Source organism: Simochromis diagramma, unplaced genomic scaffold (assembly GCF_900408965.1).
Source record: "Simochromis diagramma unplaced genomic scaffold, fSimDia1.1 OVJJ01000545.1, whole genome shotgun sequence".
NCBI lineage: Eukaryota > Metazoa > Chordata > Actinopteri > Cichliformes > Cichlidae > Simochromis > Simochromis diagramma.
The window spans coordinates 363,477-377,683 of NW_024387371.1; the positions used below are offsets into that span (position 1 = coordinate 363,477).

Consider the following 14,207-nt stretch of genomic DNA (forward strand, 5'->3'; position numbering starts at 1 on the left):
TTTGAGGTAAACACAGATATGTCAGGCTCAAAAGTGGCCCAAATGTGCCATTCCTATAAGTCAAACCCGATCCTGAGTGATATTCTTGATTCGGGTCAATATTAGGTCAGCTACAAGTCTGCCGTACAGTACAAGCCAGATGTCAGAGATATCAGGTGTTTTATAACATTTGTCTCCAAAAGTTGATTCTGTTCATCTGGACATAGCGTTTTGTGGGAGAAACATTCAGTCCTTCAGTCTCAAACCTTCAGTCTCAGCTGACTGCAGGTTTCCCCAATCTCAGTGGTTGTTGATCAATGGTCATGAGAATTTGCATAATTAAGATTAAGGAACTGACCTCCCAGCCCATTGTTCCTTCAGTGGGCTGGTTTCAGTCATTATGCAAATGTACTGTTTATAAGATTGGGGAAACCTGCAGTCAGCTGAAGAAGTCACTTGGATGAGTGATGAAACGCTACGTCCAGATGAACAGAATCAACTTTTGGAGATTTACTTACGTGGATGATTGAGCATGCATCAAGACCTTCTAACATTTGGTTATAGCAGACCCAGATGGCACTTGCCATCACATATACCAAACCCAGTTCATAACTTCTGGGCCTCATGTGGAGAACACCATAGACTTTTAGCCCAAATAACAATTTAGCAGTGCCATTACTGATCAGTCAGTAATAAAAAATAGCCCAGATTAGATGGGGGATGGAAATGTGGAACGATAATAGTTTTGGGGGGATCTTTGCTTTTGCTTTTTGGTTATGCCACCCAAAAAGCAGGGCGTTAAGATGGGTTTTATGCTGCAATATCCCATTAAAATGGCATACTGAAAACATTATTTGGACACACAAATTTTGTTTTCACATGAAGAGCAATTTTAAAAAATCACTATAGCTGAGCATAATATAATTTATCTTTAAAAGAAAACAATGAGTCATAACGTCTTGGTCGGTCAGCCATGTGAACAAAACAGTCTTATTTTGAAAGGAATCCCCGGAAGCGCTGTTAGTGTTTCGCTATGTTTTGTGGCTCCCTGAGGAAAGTCAAAACCCCGGCATTTTTCACTTCTCTCGTGTCTTCTCTGCACAGTTGTCAGATCAGCTGCAGTAGTCGACGGGAGAACGGCTATCGGCTATAATTTCTCGTGCTTTAACTTGCGCATCTAAAGCGAAAAGGTGCCAATTTGTTAGCTCACCATGGAGAACCGAAAGCGACCATTAGCAGCGGTTTCAAGCCCAGATGATAGCTTCAAAACGCCGGAAAAGAAAGTGTCAGTGGTCCGGGTGTCGGATTCGGACTACATGCAGTGGGGAGTGGAGGAAATGTGCCGGTACCTGCGAAGAGAAGGTCTTGGAGAATGGGTGGACACATTCAAGGGTTGGTTTTCTGCTTTTGCCATCTTAAATTAGGCGCTCGAAGCTAATTGTTATTAGCGCTAATCTGCGGACTTCTGTTTTCATTGTAACATCTAAGCTAACATTGAAACTGTTGTGTTGTACAGCGCAAAAAATCACAGGTGTCGGGCTTCGGGATCTCAGGGATGCTGACCTGGAGAAGATTGGCGTAAAGTAAGTGCGTCCTCTGTAAAACTTGGGTTGGGCGTGTGGACTGGGGGAAGTCTGGTGTCCTGCCAAAAAGCAATTTCCGGTTTCTTTGCCAGAAAACGATTACCAATATTTAAACCACTGTAAACGACACGCTGAACTGTAAGCTGTCACATACATACGTACATACATACATTTTGACTCAGAGAGAGCATCCCTGTCACAGGGTACAAGCTGACTTTTACATATCGTTCATGTCATTGAGATTTAAAATGTCTCTTTCAAAAGCGATCTGGCTGACAGGACTGTATAAATTGCAAGAAATAAAACAAAGCACGTATATTAATATATTTAAAAGTACTGGGTTGGATTACCGTGTGGAACTTAAAGTAGTTACAGTAATTCAGTCATAACAAAACTTGCAAAAATGGTAATTTCAATATTTTCATATAACCCTTCGTAAATCTTCTTACTACAGGCTATTTATCAATATAGTCAAAGTTATTGGACCTAAAACAAATGCATAGAAACATCAGCAATCAGTTTGTGTCACAGCTGGTTAACCCATTAAAGAGAGCAGCGCACACCTGTAGTGTCAAAGAAGGGCAATTTGGTGTGTATGTACAGCACCCATAAAAAAAAACACCAGAGCCAGGCTCAGGGAGGATCAGCCATTTGCTGCGGTATAACTAAGGTATGATTCAGGATCACCTGATCCAGGCCGAACTATGAGCTTTATCAAGCCTCAGACTGAGAAGAGTGTCTGTTTCCTGAACCCAAAGTGGAACTGGTTCCACAGGTGAGAACTCAAAAATTGAATTCCTAGCCTCCCATTCTGCTTCTGTTTTCACAGCAACCTGGTGGACTAGTTTTTCAGCATCACTCTGACACAGGACGTTTCTAATTTTATCAATATTACGCAAGACATTTTATGCATCTCACCAGATATTCCTGCAACTTTTTCACTTTTATTTTTACCTCTTCTTTTTCTATTTTATTCTTCCAAGTTGTCTGGGTGACCGTCTGCGGATCCTAAACAGCCTCAGGAAGCTGTGGCAGATTGAAACTGAGCCAAGCAAGGTAACAGTTGTTTCACTGTTTTGTGCGCTTTCAAGGCTGTGGAGATAAGTAACACACAATTTGGGAAACGGAAACGTGGAGCACTGCAACCCTGATTTGGATAAGCTGTTAGGAAATGTGGCATAACACCACAGTCTCTGAATGAAAGACATTCTCTGTCCTCATTGGCAGAAGGACCTACCTGATAGTTCTACTAAGAAAAATTTAGAGCTTTTTAAATTAACCAAATTCCTGTCACTCTGCAGCCATATTGATAACACCTCTTTTGCCATTTTTTTCAGGCAGGAAATGTTAAGAATTAATTGCTGTATTTCAGTCAAACCATAAAAGATTAAAATTGAAGATGTGTGCTGAAAACAGGGTTTCAGAAAGTCTTTTTGGTTCTGGAAGTCATCTACATTTGGGCTATATAAATATATCCATTGGTAATCATAAGGTTTTTTGTCTGATTATTCACACTACAAATAAAATGTGACAGCAAACGCGCTCTAGTGTGAACCGTTCACAACCCTCAAACCCTCACAACCGCATGCACAAAAGAAGACGTCACACACAACGCGCTCTGTTTACACCCAGACCAACAGTATTGTTTGACTGATGGCCCTTAATATAAAGACTTGTTTCAGACTTTACGTTTCCCAATTTTGCTTTAAGTTATAAAGTTATTTTGTTATTTACATTTGGCCTAATAATCATCCTTATTGCTGTTTTAGAGAGGAGCGGTGCTTCAAAGGATAGTTGCAGATTTCTGTCAGAATCTGCAGATTATACAGTACAAATAAAATGTTCACATTTCTCCAACGTTGTCTTCCCAACAGTTTCACTAACATCTACACTGAATGGCCAGGAAGCGTTCACGATGTCTTCTCCAGCGCTGATAATTGGCGTCTGTCTTGTGTCGGTGACGTAAAAGACGGATTTAATGCGACATGACCGTTCAAACAGCAGTCGCTTTCTAAAACATCAGATATGTATCGGATTCAGTACCACATACAAAAGTGACCCAGATCGGATTTGAAAATATCGGATGTGTGCTGTTCACACTGTCATACCATGATCGGATACGGGTCCCATAGGGTCAAAAAAGTCAGATTTGATGCGCTTTCGCCTGCAGTGTGAACGTAGCCAAAGAAATGTTTGCCAACATTTCCACTGAAGTGTAAACTGAGCATATTTGCACACTGCTGTGTTGAATATACTGTATGTACGGCCACATAAATGTCTTTTGTGGTGATATACTCATACTGTTTGTTATTGTTTGTGCTTCCAGGTGTTTAACGATCCTATCCACGGGCATGTGGCGTTACACCCGCTTCTCATCAAAATCATCGACACACCTCAGTTCCAAAGATTGCGAAACATCAAGCAGCTAGGAGGGACCTACTTTGTCTTTCCCGGAGCGTCCCACAACCGATTCGAACATTCGCTTGGGTATGTTTTTAGTTCAACAGACTGTTTATTGAGAAGTGTTAAACTGATCTTGTTTTGCTGTTAACTACACATAAAGCTGTAAAATCATACCGAAGAGCATATCCTTCTCTCTAATATAATAGTATTAGAGTTTTATCACAGGTCACACAGAAAAATTAGCTCCAAGTGTATTTTACAGTGACAAACAACCTATTCATCCCTGCCTGCCTCTAATAACAGCTTTCTGTTACACTGGCAAATATGGGTGTGGCAGAAAATAAGTGGAATAACAACACACAAAGTCAACATTTCAATGACTGTGAAACATAGATGTGCTGCACATTTTTAAACCTTGCCAACCTTTTTTCAGATAAACTCATTGTTTGAAATACCTGAAATTGCTAAACTAAAAGTGAAATTTATCACATAATCAAGTTTCACTGTGTATCTTATTTGAAATTAGCGGTTTTGTTTTGTCCTGGCACAGTGTGGGTTACTTGGCTGGACGGCTTGTAAAAGCTCTAAACGAGAGGCAGCCGGAGCTCCTTATCTCTCGCAGAGACATCTTGTGCGTGCAGATCGCTGGGCTGTGCCACGACCTGGGTAAGTGGTGTTATAAAAGAAACTTATTAAAACGTGTCACATGATACTGATGTAAATTAAAATGGACTAAAGATGATTTGCTCAGCCAATGCTGCGTTTACCGTGATTACTTACTGGGTCTGAGCACAAGTTAAAATAAAAGTGAAGCTGTGTTATTTTATTCTTATCATCTGTTTACCAGACCGCAGTGGAGCAAAGTTAACACAAACACATTATGTACTTTTCCCTTCCTAGGACATGGGCCATTTTCCCACATGTTCGATGGTGTGTTCATCCCCAAAGCACGTCCTGGTATAACCTGGAAGGTACTGAACTCCGTGGCACAAATGTTAAATGAAAACAGCAGTTAAGGAGAACACACAAGGTCGCATACAGGGCAGTATCAGCCACAGAGGGAGTCGCAGTAGTTCAGCACCACTTTATTCTGAGTAACCCAAAATAAAAATATATAATTATATATTTTTGTAGCTCCACTTTTTCTCAGTAGCAGCGTGGAGCCTCTCTATGTCCTCAGTTTCATTTTCCCTGAAATTACTCTTGCATTGTTGACATGTGTTGTTTTCTTGAGGTTTTAGCTGCTTAATAAAACTATTTGGCAAACAAAGAAATGAGAATCAGCACCAATGAGTCACATCTACAACCTACTTGCCCGATCTTGCATTTAAGCATGCAAGGAAAAATACTTTTTTTTTTTCTTTTCAAAAGCCATCATACTTGACCTGAAGTCCTGAAGCTAGTTATGATTTCTAAAGGAAATAATGTTTCTGTTTCTGAGTTGTTTAAAATTAGGAAGTTACTGCTTTAACAAGATGTTTTTAAAAATAAAACCACACTGGATCTGACTTTTTCCAGACAGATGATGACTACTGTCTGGAAAACAGGCGATCTTTGTTGTGGCTGTTTTGGGAAGTTAATGGAAAAGGCCTCGAGTTGTCTAAGTCATCTCACTTTGGAGGATAATGAAGCTTGAGTGCTATTGTGTAAATAATTTCACTGCTACCTAAAGACATCCAGCTAATGTTAACATTTAATTGGTGATGTAGGCTTTTAAAATGCCTACCTGCTCAACTTCCTTCATTCTATCGATAGTTGAAACAGTTTTTTAAAATCAAATCATAGTTCTGAAATTATTTCCACTCGACCTTACAGTGAAGATCAATTTGCAGCAGTTGCTGGCGATTTTTGTTTACAGAAGCTTTTTATTGGCAATTATAACAACTGCGGGTCAAGACCTAAGCACAAAGCATTATTTGATTTGATACTTTCTCAGTTAACGGCAAAGATAGCGATTGTAGTGTTCAGACTGATAAGGAGAGCTGATAAGAACCACTAAGCACACGGTCATTGTGTACGTTATGACCACAGGCATGCTGTCTGGCAAACGTGAGAGATAAGACGAGCTTTCACGGTTGTTTCCTGTCATGTTTATTCTGAAGTCAGCACTTTCAAGTCACTGATAGTTCAATCTACTGTGTATCTCCCAGCATGAGACTGCCTCTCTCTCCATGTTTGACTACCTGGTGGAGGCCAATGGGCTGAGGCCTGTGATGGAGGAGCACGGGCTGGTGCTGCCTGAGGACCTGGACTTCATTAAGGAGCAGATTGCTGGACCATTAGACACAATAGCAGCTAAGGGCAAAAAGGTACCTATCAGTTATTCCTGTATATTTGTATATGTATATTTACACGCTGGTGTGTGTGTGTCTGCAATGCATTGTTATACCATCACAGGTGAAACTGTGTCTTTATGTTGAGACTTCTGTTAGAGTTTCTCTATATTGGGCACATCAGACTACAGTGTAGGTTAAAGGTTTAGACTAATCCAAAATCTTCAGGTTCAAAAAAACCTTGTTGAAGTTTAGTTTTTTATATTTAACCTTAACTTTTTTTTCTTAGATTCTTTAGATGAATTTACTTTGAAAATGTAATTATTGAAAGACAATTGGAAAGTCTCCTTTAGCATAAAGTGCAAGTTTATTAGGTTAACCATTAACCTGATTTGGTGCCATCACATTAATTGTGAACTTAAACAACTTTTATACAGGTTATCTGTCTCAGAGCTGTGTGTTTGTTTTTTTTTTTTTTCCTAATGTTTTCCTTGGTTGTTCATGCTTTTGTTTTTTGTCTGTTTGTATATTTGTTTTTGACACTATAAAAACCCAGCAGCTGGAAATTGAGGCAGATAACTGCCCTGTTTAATCACACTTCTGATATTATCAATCATCTCCACAGTGGCCGTATAAAGGCCGTCAAAAAGACAAGTCCTTCCTCTACGAAATCGTGGCCAACAAAAGGAATGGCATTGACGTAGATAAGTGGGACTATTTTGCAAGGTGGGGCTTATTGAGTTAGTGTTGTTTTAAAATGATTTCTTAGTTTGTATATTTTCTATTAGATTTAATTACCTATCTCCCTTATGTTTCTCTTTCTCCATCTTAACTCAGGGACTGTTACCACCTGGGCATCAATAACAACTTTGATTATAGCCGCTTCCTAAACTTTGCCAGGGTGTGTGAGGTGGACGGGCAGAAGCACATCTGCACTCGAGACAAGGTGCTAGATTTTGTTGCATCTGTTTGCTTACTTTAAGCAGCAGTTTGAGTTTTAAAAGATATTTGGTCACTAAAATACATCCGCTCCCTTCAACAGGAAGTGGGAAATCTATATGACATGTTCCACACCAGGAACTGTCTTCACAGAAGAGCCTACCAGCACAAAGTGTGCAACATCATAGAGACTATGTGAGTAGCTGATCCCTCCGATAGTTTTGCTTTGCTTCATGCTTTATATTCTCTAACTGTACACAGCAAAATGTCCTCACATGTAAATATCTGTTGGACATGTTTCTCCAGGATCACAGAGGCTTTTTTAAAAGCAGACCCACACCTTCAGTTTGAAGGTACAGAAGGCAAGATGTTCACACTCTCCACAGCCATTGATGACATGGTGGCCTACACCAAGCTAACAGGTGTGTATGAAGAGTGTTGTTAGCTTATATTTGTAGTGCATCAGGACAAAAGACGAGGCGAGGTCAAGACTTCATCCCATCAAAAACTATCTGTATAAAAGAAAATTTAATTTCTTTTTCAGTCAAAACCTGTAATTTTCAAGCTTGTGTTTCAAGTGACAGTATAGTAAAGATCTTTATCGATATTGATAACCCAAGAAAATTCTGCTAAATTAAACGTGATCAGTTTTTATTACTTGTGCTTGTCGTTACTTGTTAATAATCTGCAGAACTAGCTGGCTTCTTTTAGGTGTGCACCTGCAGGTTTAGTGACTACAGAGTTTTGGCAAACCCTCAGTAAATATTTTTATTCTCTCAGACAACCTTGATCTGTTTGTGCACTGTGTTAACTGCCTCTGTGATTAATGGTGAACTTGTGGAAATACCAGTTTGGATTAAAGAACAACCTCGCTTTTAATATATGGAGAAAAAAAGAAACGTTATGATTGGTGTTAAGGTACAATTTCTAATCAACTAATTAACTAACTAATAAACTCCAACCACTTATGCACTAAAATACAGTATGTGTTGTGCGTGTCAAGTAACTCAGATGAGTAGAAAAAGACTAATTTGTGTTTCTGTGATAATCGTGTGCATGAGAGATTGAACCGTAAAGCCACATTTTTATTGAAGGATCTTTTTAAATACTGACATTTTTGGTTCTTTATTTACCTGTACCCTCTTTGTTTGCCTGGTAGATAATGTGTTTGAACAAATACTCAACTCCTCCTCCCCCGAGCTTGCAGAGGCGAAACAGATCCTGCACAACATCGTCTGCCGGCGCCTCTACAAGTGTCTGGGCCAAACTACCTCAGAAACTTCCATACATGTCACCCAGGTATTTTTTTTTTTTCTTAGAGGATTTCTTATAAAAGCAAAAGAATTAGCAACAAAGCATGAAAAAAATTAAAACAACTTTGCTCAATAAAATAATACATAACAAAATAGCTCAGAAAGGTTAAAAAATTGCCTTCAAAATTGAAAGTAAAATGCAAAAGATGGCAGGGGTGTTTGAGTAAATCAGAACCCCAGTAAATAGGAGCAGGTTTAGCACGTTTATTGGCCCGACGAGGTTCTCCCACCTTTGTTTTCTCTCAACAAACAAATTTTCTAATAGAAAAAAATATTGAAAATGACACACTTGCTTTCAGTGTTATTTGTGATTGAGCTCCAGCCTCTACTCTACACACACGCAGAGGGATGAAAAGAGGCTGCATCCAAGTGAAGTAAAAGTTGAGCTGAAGTTAGTAATTAATTAAACTCCTTGTGGTTAAAAAAGCCAAAAGACTCAATTTTAAGTTCAGACTGAGCTTAAATGTGGAGGAAGGTGATCTTTTCACTTGTTTCCATTGATAATGAGCATGTTCTGCAAAGCAACAGCACAAATGATGTAAGAAGACACTAAAACAACAACCGTGTATGCAGTTTGTAACAATCTTCACACTTTGCAGACTAACAGCAGCCGTCTTTCTGTCTCATCACTGCAGCATGCAGGGAGAAAGCATGAACTCCTCCTAATTTAACTTCCTAATTATCTTTGCACTTTGAGATGATGATGATGATGGTGGTGATGAGGGGACATTATGCGTCCTGAAAGTAAAGACATAATGTTTCAGTTAATACTGAAATGAACGTAATCTGACAGCTGATAACGTGAGTTGCAGTCCGAGCTTTCCCGGTTGCTTGTTTTGTGCAACCAAGAAACAAAACAAAACAACAAAACACAGAGAGATTCTCTGTTCACTGACGCATACAGAAAAGAAAATGATCAGTACTGAAGTTTCAGCCAAATGTTGACATTTTGCAGTTCGCTAATTAAAAAATGAAATTGAAAAATCTGCCTGTTATGTTTCTGCTGTTTTGCCAAATGGATTTGATATGAGAAATTGCTCAATCTGTGGTTCTGTGTTTGTTAGTTTGTTTGTTTTTTTATTTACATGCTATATATAGAATTTCAGTTATTTATAATATGTAACAAAAAAATATGATACAATGATATATTTGTTAACTCTGCAATTTCTTGCTGTTTACAAGGAGACGATCAAGAGCTTGGAAGCTGACCTGGCCCGATCCATCCCTCAGAGCGGCACCCAGGACGTCAATCTACAGCCAGAGGACTTCGTAGTTAGTGTGAGTTTTTAATTAATGTAAATATATTCATCATATAATTTGCTCATGGCCTTAAAACCGGGAGATTCTTTTTAATATGGATATGCTTTTGTTGCTTGTCATTGGATTTAGTTATATTTGGAGTCAGGGTGTTGCCTGTACTTTTGGGGCTTTAGGCTCTTCTCGATCTAATACTTTGTCTGTTTTAGGTTATTGTCATGGATTATGGGATGAAGGAGAAGAACCCCATCAACAATGTGCGTTTCTATTGCAAGAACGACGTGACTAAAGCCATCCAGATCCGCAAGAATCAGGTCAGAAGTAAATTCTTGAATATATGAGCACGTTTCCTTTGGTTTTTCATTTATTCTTCTTTTAAAAAAAGAGTGTCTCTTTCCCTCCGCCTCTGTAATTTGTGGCTGCTGTTGTTCTTGTCAGGTGTCTAAACTTCTTCCAGAGCACTTTGTTGAGCAGCTGATCAGGGTCTACTGTAAGAAGACAGATGATAAGACTTTGGAGGCTGCCAAGAAGCACTTTGTTCAGTGGTGCATGGACAGGAACTTCTCAAAGCCTCAGGTACTGTTTATCTGCTGCACTGTAAAGAATTGCAGTTGAATGCAGCGACAGTGGTTAAAATATTGAATGAAGTCACATAATGAATAGGTCTGTGTTGTTACCTCTCTGCCACGCCTTCTAGCCTTGCAGCGGTAATGCAAGAGTCTATGTGGATTGCATGGGCTTAAGTGCTAATTGCTTTTATCCATATGTTATTATGTGTGGATAAAGGCATGTGTAACAGTTGTCCTCTCCTTGCGGCAGTTATGCAATTTATCTCCAAGTTTCGGCTGCAATTATCTGGTGCTTTAAATTCTAAAAAGAGGCCATTAGTAGCATGTTATATCTGCAGAGTGTGCAGGTAAGTTATGTTAGATTATTAGCTGATTCAGTCAAGCTATAATAGATGTTTTTAACATTTGTATCAAGTGTTTACATTCACAGAGCTTTATACGTCCCACATAACTGTTTAGCTGCAACAGTGTGCTTTTTGTTTTCTGGCTTTGGGACACTGATCCAGCTCTGCACCCTCTCCAGGAAACTTGGAGAGGCATGTTCTTTGTGGACTTGGAAAAGGCTTGGTGTATCCTCCCACAGTGTGCCCTGTGGGAGTGTATATCGGGCCCATAAGGGCACAAGACTTGTTCACTGAGGGCGTAGAACTCTGTCAGACCTTCTTTTTGTCACATATTCTGTTCATCGCTCTTATGGACAGAATTTCTTGGCTGTACCTAGAAAGTGTGTCCATAAAACACTGGAAAGCTTTCCAGTGTGGTGGCCTCAGGATGGAAGTCATAGAGCTGCTTCTCTGCTCCTCCATGACAAAAGGAGCCAATTAAAAAATAAAATTGTACACAGAACTTTTAAAAGACTGTGTGGTTTGCTTTGTAGGTTAGATATAATGCCACTTCTGTTTTTTAACATAATGAACATACAGCTCATTAGCATTCGTGTTTACGAAGTATTATGTATGAATTTGAAACCGATATGCTGTTAAATCCGGAATAAGTAGCATCACTTAACAGTCGAACTCCCTCTCGTGACTTGCATATCATTTTTTCCACTGCAGCTGGCAGCTCCTCATACACTGTACCAATAGCAAACAAAAGCCCTTTTCATGAAGGATTATTATTTCCAGGGTTGGTCATGTGACTTAGAAATGTTTTGTCACATATTTGAGCTTGTGATTCCTGTAAAAAACAAAAACAAAAACAAGTCTCCATGCTTTGAAAGGACCAAAACCTCAATTTGCATCCTGAATATTTTCCAAAAACCAATATATTCTAAAACAAACTCCCTAATTTTGTTATTCAATATACTCAAAATGGTGATAAAGACAATCTGAAACCTTGTGGAGGGAAAACAAAGAGCACAAATAGCTGAGATGCCATCTGTGAGTTATATGGTTGGGAATTTGTGGTGCAGTTTGTACAGAAGAAGTAACGAACATGTAAATGAGGTTAAACCTGGTGACGAAATGATGAAGAGCTTGGGATTTAGCAGCTAAAAAGCCAAATATACAGACAAAAAAAAAAATCGAGGAGAAATGTAAATACTGAGTTTACACTTGCCACGTGGCCAGAAACTGCACTATAGAGGCTCTATAAAACTGCTCTGTGACTGCTAGATGATTTAGTAATCAGCTGTTTTCTAAACAGCAGGCTGAAGTAAATAAAAGGTGCTCACAGCTGGCTCAGACCCTGAACAACCAGGCAATATTTTTCCATGTATCTATTTATACACTTATAATTTGCAGTACTGTAGTGTAATGGCATCTCTCCATATTAGAAAGGACAGGGGGTAAACACTAATCTTTTGTTGCTGAAGAGAAAGCAACTGTTTGACAGCACTTCCACCGACTAACAGCAGAGAGACATTTTCTCTGTGCATTAAAGGAAGTGACAGATCGAGATATTTTAGTTTTAATTTACATCTAGTATCAGTACTAATCATATAGAACATGCTCTGAGGCCTTGTTACTTTAGCATTTTTGCATAATTTAAAAAGGCATAAGTTGCTTGCTGCTCCTGTCTTTTGCTTAAAGACTGTAAGTCAATGTCCTAGAAAGGAAGAATTGTCTTCCAGATCCTTCAATTCCTGCAATCACTTGTTTATTTCCACCGCTCGTCTCAACATCAGTATCTTTTGTTTCTGTTCTCACGCAGGATGGAGACATAATAGCCCCAGAGCTGACTCCTCTGAAACCCAGCTGGTCGAACATCAACGAGGATAGTGAAGAGGGCGCATCCACAGAAGCAAACGGTGTCAATTTAAATGGAAAAAAGACGGCCAAAACGAAGCTTTTCTAGTGAGAGAGGGAGATTTTACATATGGAGAAAGATCAGATGAAACGGTGTGCTATATTTTTCTGTGAGGAGTGTGCTGATGAACACAGCAAGTTGTTTTATATCAAAAAGGTTTAAAATATTCAAAAAGAGAAGAAGCATAGATGTCTTTCAGAACTTCTCAGGGTTTTTTGTTTGTTTGTGAATATGGTTTTAATTTAGACTTCTCTGGGGGGAAAAAGGTCTTATCATGTCATTAGATACCAAATGATGAATCAGGTCAGTTCAAATGTTACACAGACTACATTTCAGGGCAGTATATCTTATAGCTGGGATTTAGGTATTTTATTCAGCTTCAGCTAAAGTTTGAGGCTGTTTTCAGAACTCAGGCTTTCACGCACAAAATGTTACATATGAATCTGTGATGATATTTAAAGTGAGCATTTGTTTTTACTCTTGGGGTGGTTTGGAGAGTTGGTTTGATTTTTGTTTTGTGGTGTTTTATTTATTCTCCTTATTGTATCTCAGATTGCTCACTGTCATCTTCACCTCAAAGTTCAGTGCGACATTTTATTGGTAATGTGTTTGGGACACCTTTTAAAATGATTCTTCTCTTGCCACGATATGGGGCATCATCATCAGATTTTTGCTCTGTTTGAAAATACATGTATTTTTAAAACATGCGATTTAAAACAATCAAAATGATGGAGATAATCCTGTCAAAATAAATACTTTCCTTCAACCATGTCCTTCTGTATGAAATTTTTATTGAACACTAGAGGGCAGCATGCTCCCAGTCATGGCAAGGCAAGGAGTTTAATAAGTAAATGGCAATTTTGTGGTGTGATGGATCCAGCTCAGTGTATGAGCATGCAAATCACATGTCAGATGGCTGGAGTGCAGCACCTGGGTTCAACTGTGCCTTCTCTCTCTATCCACACCTGTCTGTTTATTGACTAAAATTAAAGAAATAATAATTATATTTCCATACACATAGAAGCTTTATATTGTATTGAATTGAGCTCTGAGTTGTGGATGTGGCAAAAATTGTTTTGCAATATATATGTAAATGTCAGATGTTTTAAAAAAAAATAAAAACTTAGCCCAAACTGCAAAACATTTTAAGCCAAGAGTAACAAGTTAATAACAAGTTTACCAATAAAAGCAGAATAAATGTTTAAGGTTCCCATAACTAAACTAGGTTTTGTTTGCTGTCATATCTGCCTATCTCACAATAATTTAAAAAAATGTCTTTTAAACATAAATTTAGTACTTTGGATAACATTTTGCATAAACTAAGTCTAAAGCAGTGTAAGCATGGTAACTTAAGGAGGAACTTTATACATGTAGAACACCTTTGTGAGGAGCATGCTACAAACACTTTAGACATCATCAGTACTCCCAAGATCAGTACACACCTGCTTTTTTGTTTATATTTTTGTTTTTTAAATTATACAATAGACCAAATATGACAGAATTTTTCATTCATTTACAGAATTATAGTTTTTCAGATATTTCATTGCAAGCACAGCAAGGTCTGCAGTTTTTCAGTGTCGCTAAACAGATTTTGTTCTGAATAAAACAAACATGGTAAGACAGCTGTATCAATAGATGGATGGA

At 38.6% G+C, this 14,207-nt stretch overlaps 1 protein-coding gene across 1 annotated transcript; it reads left to right on the top strand.

Annotated features, from left to right (window-relative positions):
• The first annotated feature begins 1,023 nt into the window (after positions 1–1,023).
• On the top strand, positions 1,024–13,333 carry samhd1 (SAM domain and HD domain 1). Its single transcript, XM_040007805.1, has 16 exons — positions 1,024–1,371; positions 1,496–1,562; positions 2,546–2,618; positions 3,889–4,049; positions 4,516–4,631; positions 4,866–4,936; positions 6,116–6,274; positions 6,864–6,964; positions 7,076–7,184; positions 7,281–7,372; positions 7,484–7,599; positions 8,337–8,476; positions 9,673–9,768; positions 9,957–10,061; positions 10,186–10,323; positions 12,468–13,333. The coding sequence occupies exons 1-16, from the start codon at positions 1,191–1,193 to the stop codon at positions 12,609–12,611; spliced, it is 1,869 nt and encodes a 622-aa protein (XP_039863739.1). The 5' UTR covers positions 1,024–1,190; the 3' UTR covers positions 12,612–13,333.
• Positions 13,334–14,207: the final 874 nt, after the last annotated feature.

Bases quoted from the DNA above. Each gene is read 5' to 3' on its own strand.
- samhd1 (XM_040007805.1), top strand. From the start codon at position 1,191: ATGGAGAACCGAAAGCGACCATTAGCAGCGGTTTCAAGCCCAGATGAT. The intron at 7,600-8,336 runs GTGTGTATGAAG...TTTGCCTGGTAG, and splicing joins GGCCTACACCAAGCTAACAG to ATAATGTGTTTGAACAAATA. The intron at 8,477-9,672 runs GTATTTTTTTTT...GCTGTTTACAAG, and splicing joins CTTCCATACATGTCACCCAG to GAGACGATCAAGAGCTTGGA.